The 11,335-nt window shown below is 40.4% G+C and overlaps 1 protein-coding gene across 1 annotated transcript; it reads right to left on the bottom strand.

Moving 5' to 3' along the window:
* Positions 1-908: 908 nt before the first annotated feature.
* On the bottom strand, positions 909-3,876 carry cfd (complement factor D (adipsin)). Its single transcript, XM_062397390.1, has 5 exons — positions 3,720-3,876; positions 2,749-2,905; positions 2,507-2,648; positions 2,131-2,421; positions 909-1,385 (listed from the first exon to the last, which is right to left on the bottom strand). The coding sequence occupies exons 1-5, from the start codon at positions 3,781-3,783 to the stop codon at positions 1,206-1,208; spliced, it is 834 nt and encodes a 277-aa protein (XP_062253374.1). The 5' UTR covers positions 3,784-3,876; the 3' UTR covers positions 909-1,205.
* Between the last annotated feature and the right edge of the window lie 7,459 nt (positions 3,877-11,335).

The raw sequence follows: 11,335 nt of genomic DNA, 5'->3' as shown, positions 1-11,335 counted from the left end.
GATGCACTAAGATTCAGCAGTAACTCAATAGTAATAATACTTCATAGTAGTGGAGGTAGTACTTCAGTATTAGTACAAATAAATACACACAAATGTTCTCAAGTTAAAGTACCACATCAATGTTATCTAAAGTAAGAAAGTACCTGCATTGAAATAAATGTAAAGTATTAATAACAAGGGTTGAGGTCAAACGTGTTGGTAAAATATTCTGGATAATTTCTAAATAATTATTTCTCCATATGAATAATCCCTTATTGTAGCTCAGAAAGTATCAGATAATACTTTGTCTGCAGGGAATAAGAAGCAAATCCATCTAATTTATTCAAACAACTTCACAACATCTCATTGAGAGTTTCTACAGAATCTGGATTTATAGGAATAATATTAAAGTGAACACAGTTAGCAGCCGTACATTACGAGATCATGTCAAGAAGTACACAAGTGAAGAGAGTACTGAGATGCAGGAGGACAATTATATTTTTGGGGATTTGGCTGCAGCTTCACCCACTAGGGGGAGATACAGTTACACACTGATATGAGCATAAATCATTTTTATCTAACATTCAGTTTTAATTCCAACAGATAAATCAGTGATTTAAGATCAGTGAAGTGTTTCAGAGGTTGATATCTAAGATCATTTGTGATTTGGTGTTTAAAGTGAGTTTTCCATTTGAATTGTATTGAATTACATAGAAAATAGTTTTTCTTTTAAATGTGTTATTATCACAATCTGCAACAGGGACGTGTGTTTATTAACGGGGCTTCATTTAGAAGAGGAAAAGGCTGTGAGCTCCTCTTCTGATTGGCTGACATGACCTGTTCTTGCCAGAGCTTCAGATTTAAGGTTAAGAGAGGGGATGTAAAAGTAAACATTTTTAAAAAACTTCAAATAAAACACCAGAAAAGTATGAAATATAGGATATTTATTTTCTTGTAGGTAATTTATCGATTCCTTCCTACACACATTTGTTTAAAAAAATATACTAATGTGAAATCTAGTAAGCAAGATATTATTCAGGTGAATATGTTTGTGTAGGCGGTTGTTGAATGTTTGCTGTATGACTTCTCTAGAGTCATGAATTCTACTTACAAACGACATGTGCACACCTCAGCTTCATATAGTAAAACACTTTGAATTGCTTGAGCCTGTATAAAACCTGCTCAACACTATAAACCATGTGTATCAGGTCTCGGCTGTGCTCTGTCTAGCTGCTCTGGTCGCTTGCTGCACTCGGCTGCAGGGACATGGTGTCGTCGATCCATGCAGTGTAGTGGGAGACGATGGTGTAAATTCCAGGCTTTCTAATTTGGCCACACTTCTTTCCCCCGTTGGAAGTGACGCCGACCACAACTCCATTGTAGAGCAGAGGACCCCCCGAGTCTCCCTGGAGGAAGAGACAGAGACAATCAGGAAGTCTGAAGGGTCAAACATTACACTGACAGAACGACGGTGACCCTAGGATGCTTAAAGCAGCACAATGCAACTTTTAATTACCATTAAACAGCAGTTGTTGTTAAACTGAGTGTGAACATTCACTCCCTGAGCGTCTGTTCCCTGTAACTCTGGTGAGTGGGTTCGATTTCCTGTGACAAGAACTGACTGAGAGTCTCAGCTTCAACTGTCACAATCAGCTCCAGTTAAAGAGTGAAGCTGAACTGAGATCAGTTAACCCCTTATTGCCTGAATTAATTTCCAAGTCATACAGATGCTAAATTAAGTGGAGATTGTTAATGTCAATATAGCGAAAAAAATTGATATCAATTTAGGTATGATGCAAATTAGCGACATCAGGCATAATAGGGCATAACCTTAATTTAACAAATTTTGGCATGTAGATTATTATATTGCTGCTGCTTTTGCTTGAAATTGAATAACAACATATGTTTTCTGTACAATCATTGCTTTTCCATCATCACAGTATTTCAAATACAGCTTAATACCTCAAAATATATGCTACACAGTCCCATGGGGCTAGTATGTATTTTACACTCTGACCACTAGATGGCGGCAGAGTACTTCAAATACCTTCATTGGTATGCGTAGTATTTGCACCATAAAACAGAAGCAGTATCATACTTCTGACTGTGAGCGATGTGAGCATTTATATTTCTGTCGGAGCTAAAGCTTACATCACAAGTGTCTTCTTTCCTGAACGGCTGATCACAGGGATCTGGACAAACCCTGTGAGCACACATCATGTTGCTGGTGAACTTCCTGCCGTAGTAGTCACTGCGTTTGCAGCGAGTCGAGCTGAACATGTCCACCGACACCTCTTTGAGCTTGTCGGGTCTGGAGCCCAGGTCGTCCAGGGAACCCCAGCCAGCCGCGTCCACCTCTGCACCGGTGCCGGGGTTTGTCCCCCCCACTCGCAGGAACGCCACCGGTTTAACAGCCTCGGACACGGTGACCGGACGATCCAGCTGCAGGAACCAAGCATGACATGGACCTTTCCCACTCACTCTCCATGGTGGTGACTTTACAACCAACACAAAATATACAACTTACCTTAATTAGAGCGATGTCGTTATCGTAATTTGACTGGCTGTAGTCTGGGTGGGTGTAAGATTCCAAAATGTCAAAGGTTTGCTTTGTTTCCTCGGGTTCACTCAGAGAATGGACACCCAGCACGACCTTCCTCCCGTTAGGACTGTGAAGAGGGCACAGTGATGTTACTGCTTTAAACAACCTTCAAAACAAAGTTATTCCCACATAACTACACACATCATGCTCTGGAGAAGGTTCCTCACCCGGTGGAGAGACAGTGAGCTGCCGTCATCACCCACTGATCTGCCACCACAAACCCCCCACACTCATGTGTCAGGTTCTCCCCCTCTGGCACCTGGATGGAGGCCATGTAAGGCCGAGAGTGTGGCAATGCCTCTCTGCCCCCAATGATCCCCTCGCCTGAAATGAGCAAAAACCCACAAACACAGGAGATAAAGTCAAAGACACCTGAACAATTATCTTTGCTCAACATGCAGCGCACGAGGTTCACATGTGGAAAGGTTCGGTCACATTGTGATGGCTCCCAGCAGAATCCTCCACCAAGGCTGATCTCACACACGTTTTTTTTATAGTTTTTAGAGCGGAAATATAAAGTATAAAGATAAGAGGAAGTTGTCTGAAAACCTAAACCCTTCTTTGTAATAAGTCACAGTAAAAAAGTCATGTAATATTCATTTATCTGTTCTTTAATCTTCGTTCGCATTAAAATGTAAAGTGCTCTCCTCCGGCCGAGGCCCAATCACTTCCCCAGGTTTTCACAAAATCCTTCAAACAAATAAAAACCCACAAACGAAACCAACTACAACAACTAGCAACAACCTACATGGCAGCAGGTTTAATATGTCAATAATAATATTATATATCATAATAATAGTTCAACTTAAAAACAACATGAAAACTTTGTCATAATAGAAGAAAGGATAGAAATAGAAATACTACAACTTGTACATGTGCGACAGAAATTAAAGCAATGAGGCACTCATTGAAATAATAAAAAGTGTGATGAGGCAAAATCAGCCAATTTTGTGTAATAAAAATATGTTTTGAGATTTGATTAAGAAGAAGCTCCAGACTCTGAGGTAACTATAAAGTCAGAAAAACATAATTCTTAATGAGCAAAAAGAATGAATAAGAAAGAAAGAGATTTCAAACGTAGATTACCCACAAGTCAACAGATGAAATATTAGATAAGGAAACAATATCTCAAACTCACTTTGTGAAATGAGGGAAACAACAAAAACAGCAGCAGCCACAAACAGTTCTCCACCCGACGCCATGATGTTGGTTTGACTGAAGCAGAAACAGCGAGTCTCTGTTTTTAAAGTTTTCCTGGTGAAAGAGAGGAAACATCCATCAAGCAGATAAGGAGCACGACACGAGTGGGAGTGCGACCGTCCTGCTGGTCCCAGTTTCCTGGAGTGGAAAACAGGAAAACATCAAACATGTCCTCTGACGTCTCTTTCACTTTCAAAGATATTTATTTCTATTTAACACACTGCGTCCAAACTTTGTATTTCCAAGAATTCAGTGGGTCAGGCTCAGCTTCTCATTTTTCACAACAGGAACATCTCTCTCAATTTGTGGTGAAGTTGTGTGAGTGTAATGTTTTATGTGTAATATTATATTTTATTTTCTCTACTTTTATCTTATTACTTACTGCAGCTTTTATGTAGTATTAGTTTCACTGTCTCATGTAACAGACTTATTTTATTCACATTTCTGCATTACTCTTTATACACTTTATATTTTCATTTAGTTTACTTAACACTTATTTACATTTATATTTTTAGACCTAGCAACGTTTTATTTACTCTATCCTATTATATTATATCTTTTGTGATGTTGGAGCAAGCCGGCACAGGAAAGTCTGATCTCTTATCTTAAGTATAGATAATAAATAAAAATCATAAACAGAGCCAAAAACACAACTCCAGCAGTTTCATTTATATTATTATGTCCTGATCTGACATTTTAAAGTTACACAACACTGAGATTTGGACGAACCCGAGCTGACCTCATGGAAGAGGACGTTATCTTCTTCTGCTTCTCGTTAATCTGACAGGAAAACACCAAACGCAGCCAATGTGCAGAAAGAACATGAGAAACAATTTTGCAGCTACGATCCCAACCCGTCAGATGAACTCTGTGTTCTGCACAAACATTCCTACCGCACAAACACACACAGGAACTATTCATACACCTATCTCAGAATGTATGATTTATTTTCTCTGCAAAGTGATTTTCAACCTGTTTTCTTTGACAGCTTCCCCAGGAGAAGACTCTGGTACATTTCGGGACATGCTACCTCTCGGTGTGTGTGATGCGGTGCAGCTTTGGCAGCTTTACCTCCACTTTCACCCTGTTGTCTCCACGAGTCTCTGACCTCCACCCCTAGATTAATGCCTGCGTCCAGTTCAGTTCTGACACATGTTTGTTTTACTGAAACTCCTGTTGGCGGCTGTTTGGACAGAATAATCCCACTGGAGAGAAATGCAGGCCTCGGTCGAGCTGATTACATCTGAGCTGGAGGAGCTTTGGGAAGAGAGGCAAGAGATTAACAGGTCCAATATTCCATCCAGGGAAATTTACCAATGTTGTTCTGTTCCACGTCTGTAGCTGCTAATTCATTCTCTCTGGACGTCCTGTCAACTTGGATTTGTTTTATTTTCCTGCTGCCGCCACATTGTTCAGATTCTACCTGTAGTATTCAATAGAATACGTCTGATTAAAGGTTCTGCATTTATTTGCTCTAAAGAAAACACATAAATAAAAGATGAACACTATGCAGTATATTTGATTATAACTGGGTTTCCGTGCCAATAACCTCATCTCCTCCACATAACTTTTCACTCCACATTCCCAGTTCATGTATTAATCATAACAATGTGAATAATAACTCTGAACTTTACTCATATCGCACCTTTCAAAACAAAGTTAAGCTTTATGATCAGTTATGAGAAGATTCTTTCAATTTGAAGATCGAAAAATAGAAATCAGCAAATCAATTAGTAGAAAAAAAACTAATAACACAACAACATGAATATTCAATAACATTACTGACCATAGATTCATATTTAATTTATTTTTAGCCTGAAAACAAGTCAGAAGAAGCAACATCCTTGTCTTTTTCAACCTTGTTCTAAATAATCAAACTAAATTTGAAATATAACTTCACCTGCTGTGGTTTTCTTACATGTGTTCATGTGCTTTGATTCCTCTTCTTGTTTTTGTTCTTTTCATAAATTAGGTATTTGTTCATCTTATTAAACTGTTTGAGAAATCACCCCACAGATTGATTTACACATGCTTTTGAGATCGGTGCGAGATGCTTCAAGTTATAATCCCCCTCTCTGTCCAATAACACGCTTTGTAAATGACCAGGATGTAGATTGTTCCTGCCCCATCCATCCGACCCATGAGATGCACAGGAAGCAGAAGGAGGGAGGCTGAGGACCAGAAGGAGTCAGAGCCCGGATCCAGGATGAAAGAGCAAAGAGGAGGAGACGGCCCCGAGCGACGACCTGTAGTGAATACATGGGACAGAAGAAACCTGATGATGATAAGGATGACGAGGAAGAGGAGGATGACGAGGAGGAGGAAGATGGTGTGAGATGCAGGCCCACACATGGAACGCCAACTGGACGGGAACATCTGAGAAACGAGTCTGAGTCCCACAGTGGAAACAGAAGAGCCGTCCATGGCAGGCATCACATGGTTTATTTCTCTTTTCTGCAAACAAACAAACAAACAACAAACAAACAAACTTTCAAAAGGCTTCTGTTGTCTCTCTCTCTCTCTCTCTCTGGTAAAAAACCATCAACCCCTTCTGGTGTCTGGTTTCCCTCACATGTAAAATCTACTGGGGCCCAGTGCCTTCAAAACAAAAGCATAAACTGACAACAACAATAATTCTTCACACAAACAGCAGAAGTGACAGATGAAGTGAAAACACAAACATCAGCAACATCTGTGTTAAAGTTTATGATGTTTATGAGACTCAGACCCACACCCGAGCTCAGGTACCTTCACTTTTAAACCTGTGCTGCCCCCTGCAGGTACGAGCTGCAAACAACCGCCACTAGACAAAAAATAGGCTATTTCTGAAATACACATTCTCTTGAGGCAGTTGCATTAAAGTGAACAAATGTTAAACAGTTACAATCATGAGCAAAGTGTCTATCGATGGAAGTGTTTGTCAGTTTCAGGTCATCACGCTCATTCTTAAACTGAAAAACAGATCAATTATGATCATTAAAGTCACACAGGTGCTGAGTCAGAGCCTCCTTGCCTCGTGTCTGGGGGGGGGGGGGGGGGGGGGGGGGGAATCATGTGGTCGTGTTAGTGTAAAGTGGGGAAATAAGACAATTAAGTCATGACTCATATTCTCACAATTACAAGTTAGGAAGAGCAGAACAGTGAGAAATTATAGGTTAAAACAAGTAAAGACACATGAATCCACCTCGATGATGATGATGATGATGATGATGATGATGATGATGAAGATGATGATGATGATGATGATGATGGTGATGATGATGATGATGATGATGATGATGATGATGATGATGATGATGATGATGAAGATTTGCTGGAAATATGGACATCCACAATCTCTCAGTGATTCACTTTTTACGGCAAATTCTTCTGCACTTTAAATATTGAGCAACCGAGCCCACCCAGCCAGGTATGCAAAATGTGTGTGTGTTAGTGTGAGTGTGAGTGTGTGTCTGTGTATGTGTGAGTGCTCATCCCTGTGTGTGGTCTGGCACTGAACCAATTATCAGGTGAGTTAACTGTCATTTTCCACTTTATTGTTTTTAAGAATGTTTCATCACTGTATCCCACTCTCTCTCCCTCTCTTTCTCTCTCTCTCTCTCTCTCTCTCTCTCTCTCTCTCTCTCTCTCTCTCTCTCTCTCTGTCTTTCTCTCCATCTCTCTCTCTCTCTTTCTCTTCGTCTCTCTCTCTCTCTCTCTCTCCCATGTCCTCCCTCCCTCCCTCCCTCGCTCACTCTCTCTCTCTCTCTCCCCCCCCCCCTCTCTCTCTCTCTCTCTCCATTTCCTCCCTCCCTCGCTCGCTCACTCCACCTCCGCCTCTCATTCTCAGACGCTGCGTCAGCACCTGCATGTGAGTCGGTCTGGCAGAGTTTTCTATCCATCAATCAATCAATCGTTCACTCCGTCTATTTGTCTTTTTCTTACTTATTAAATTACTTTTCTGTTTACGACTTTCATCGCTCGTTGCCATCGGCTCATCAGAGATCCCTGGAGTTTGTTCTAGCTCTTAAACTATTAACGTGTTTCATTTCAAAGCCGATGACCAGGTCCATCACACACAGAAGAATGCAGGTTACATGTGGCTGCTTCGAACCTGCTGACACGATGGATGTTTTGTCGTGCTGTTAAAGTTCATATCATTTCCAACACAACAGGAAATCAGGGCTGGGTTTTAAATGATTTAACAATGAAGTACAAAGGCTGCAACAAAATACCTAAAGTTTTTATTTTATTTGTGCATCGCTTTTCAAGCAAATACACACAAAACAATCACAACATTGTGGTGTCAGTAATGAAATACAAACATGAACAAACAGTGTATCCTTGTACATCTACACAGAATCACATGAAGTGCAAACAGCTCAGATAACAGAAGTAGAAGTAAGTTTAAAGACGATTTTTAAAAAGTTGCTGATCTAATCGTCTGTTCCCAAAAACTGCAAAGACTCGATCTCCTTTATTTATCCATCAGTTCTTCATCTGGAGTCCAACTCATGTGTGAAAACAGTTTTAATTCCTGCAGCTTGTTGACTATTCCTCTGACTTCTGACGCTTTGTGGGGTTTTGTTCATCATTCTGCAAGTAAAGTTTGAAACTTGGATCTTTCTCAAATAAATTTTGTGTTGTAGTGGTCATCAGTGTTTGACCTGGACTCTGGACCAGGCACCGGCCGACCTCTGGAGCCTGTTAATGAGCGAGCAGCTCAGGTACGTGCCCCTGTGCTGCAAATGGTTGGGAAGGGAAATGGTTTAGAGATGATAAACAAAGCAGTGTGTTGCTCTGTTTTACTGAAGAACTGATTTTATCTTGGAACCTTACGAAACACACAGAATGAACTTTTAAAGCTGGCACATGATCCCCGGCTCTTCAGCTTTTTTCATGACTCATTCACGGATCCTGACGTGTGGCTGTGATTTATGGAAGTTACTGAGCAACTGGTGCGGCAGGTACACAAAGTGCAGTGTGATGCGCTGGGGGGGAAAGTTTAAAAAGATGCTGAGAGTTGATAGCGATGCAGCTACAGCTACAGCACAGTAAACAGTGGAGCCTCCTCATCACTAAGGATGTTTGTGTGACGACTTCACTTTGAGATGCAACAACCTGAACGCCACACAATACCAGATTTCTCCAAGCTGCAAGAATTCTATAAAGTTTGTTAAGTTGATCCTGTAAGAATTGGTTAAAGATTCGAATGATGTCCCTTTTGTCTGGGGCCCCAAAGTCCCTTGAAAGGCTCCTGTGTGTATTAGAGAAGTATGTGTGTGAATGTGTTGTAAAGCGATTTGAGTGGATTTAAAAACTATGAAAGAAGCGACGCCTGAAAGTGAAGAAGACTTTGAATCGAGGCAACGACACAAAGACGTTTCAAACTTTGCAGAAGCTGTTTTTGTCACGAGTATAAGTTCTAATGATGAAATGTAAAAAATACATCAAGGTTTGAACTTTTCAATCCATCAGGGACGAGCTTCCCACCCAACTTACTGAACACGTTAAAGAATTAACGAGCTCACACTGGCCAGAGGGAAATTCTGAGTTTCTCTGCTCGTGTCAAGTTGATGAACACGGCTAGGAATCAATTTAAAAAAAAGAATACCAGGCTCCTTACAGTCTCTTTCATCTGTTTTTAATCCAACATTTTATTATCTTTACGTCCTTTATTCAGACATTCAAACATGTTCCACAAATCAAACATGAGTAAACACCTGGAGGAGCTGACGTCCAGAGCTCCCGGATCCCGTCTCTGTTCTATAAACCTGTCAAAATAACTGCACGGTCCAAATGTTTCTATCGATCGATACTGAAGACAGTCTGAGAGCCGAGGGAGTGAAAGACTCGTCCCCTCTGAGTGTCTCTTTGTCTCGTGCAGTGGAGCGGTGGTCTTCTGCTCCAGATGAGGGGGGGATTAGAGTTAAACAGGTCTAATCTCTGCTGTTTCCTCCTGCAGGCCAGGAGCATCTGATGGGAGCTGGTGTTTAGAAGGGGCTCCACAGGACGGGATGCTCTTTAACTGTAATCTCTCTAATCTCTCCTCTTACTGCCGGCCGGGGTCCCACAGACCTGCCGTCCTCTGAGGCTCACATGGGAGAAGCTTGCTCACTTTGGAAAACAGAGGCACTTTGTAAACAGCTTCAGGGCTGTGGATGTTTAGAATTGTATTCTAAGGATATATGTGGTTTGTATACAAGCCGTTATGGTTTCTACCATATTTTAACATTTTGCTTTTGTATTTGGTATTATTATATAATAGGAACACATAGAAAGTAATTGTGGTACTTTTAATGTATGTGGTAAATATCAAATACTTCAGGAGAAAACGATGAATCTTTATGTAAATACAAATATATATGTATTAAAACAAAATAAATTGCATTAAGTGATTTTAGTAGATATTATATTATTTTATAAAAGACAACAGAGATTTGGATTGTAGTTTCCATATGTAACCGGACAATATTTAATATTTCAATGTGAAAAAGCACAAATATAGTTACAAAATACACATTTGAAGTACTGATTGGTTCATGGGAGCTTGAAATAAAATAAACAACAACAAATGTCTCAGGCTCATGAGACATTAAACATCTGAAAACTGATGAGAATCGTTCATTCAGTCTTTTTTATTATTCATTACGTTTGGCTTTCTTTTCATCGGCTTATTAGAGATGGTTGTATTTTGTTTTGTTATAATGTTAATATCATAGTACTACATATGAGAGTAGTGTACTAAGTATTCTCTTTGAAAGCATACAACCTGGTGCATTACAAATACACAAGTACAGTAGAACGCAGTAGAAATAATCTCTCTTAATGTAAATGGATTCATAATTTAAAGCGTGTAATCTGAAAATATATATATTTCCTTGTGATTTTATGAAAGATGTGAACATATCTGAACTTCAAGATAAAAAAAACCCTGGGAGTGAGTCATTAAAACTGAACTCTCCATAACTGCTAGTTTGGGACTTTATTAAAAACTTAACTCAAACATTCAACATGTGAATCTGTGAATGCATCAGTTTTCAAGGAGATTTTCTAAAAGTACATTCTGGCCACTTGACTAAATGTCACTGGGCCGTGTGCATGTTTGTGTGTATGTAAATATGAACCCTCTAATCTGACATTGTGTATTCATTTGTGTTACTGTGCTGCTAATGTGTGTTTCAGTTGTTCGCCAACAGCACGTCAGCTCCTCTTTGAGAACATGTGCCACTCTGCAAGTTTGAATTTGCCTGTGAGACTGTGTGAAAGCCATCAGCTCGTGTTCTCAGGAAATCATGAAACAGCGAGCATCACACGTTCAATCTCCTCCTGTAACTGTGCGTATGAGAGTGTGTGTGCCGCTGTTCCAGTGCGTCAGAGGCCTCCATGTTTCCCAGGAGAACGCTTGAATCCTGTAAGTCTGACATCTCTCTTCCTGGTGGTGGTCCCGGGACGATCCTCGGGAGATTCCACCTTTCCCACATCGCTCCTTGATCCACCTGACTCCTCCTGGCCTCGCCCATAAGCCTGCCTTTTGTCCCAGCCTGTGCACAGTGCTCACAGGTTTGTTTGTAC

This window comes from Platichthys flesus, chromosome 10 (genome assembly GCF_949316205.1).
Source record: "Platichthys flesus chromosome 10, fPlaFle2.1, whole genome shotgun sequence".
In the NCBI taxonomy this organism is placed as follows: Eukaryota; Metazoa; Chordata; class Actinopteri; order Pleuronectiformes; family Pleuronectidae; genus Platichthys; species Platichthys flesus.
The sequence above is the reverse complement of the archived record's forward strand: the minus strand, read 5'-3'. Positions and strand labels throughout refer to the sequence as shown.

Excerpts from the sequence above, each read along its gene's own strand:
- cfd (XM_062397390.1), bottom strand. The coding sequence starts at position 3,783 with ATGGCGTCGGGTGGAGAACTGTTTGTGGCTGCTGCTGTTTTTGTTGTT. Across the intron at positions 2,649-2,748 it reads GCTCACTGTCTCTCCACCGG|TCCTAACGGGAGGAAGGTCG; the intron begins GTGAGGAACCTT and ends CCCTCTTCACAG. Across the intron at positions 2,422-2,506 it reads ACGACATCGCTCTAATTAAG|CTGGATCGTCCGGTCACCGT; the intron begins GTAAGTTGTATA and ends TGGTTCCTGCAG.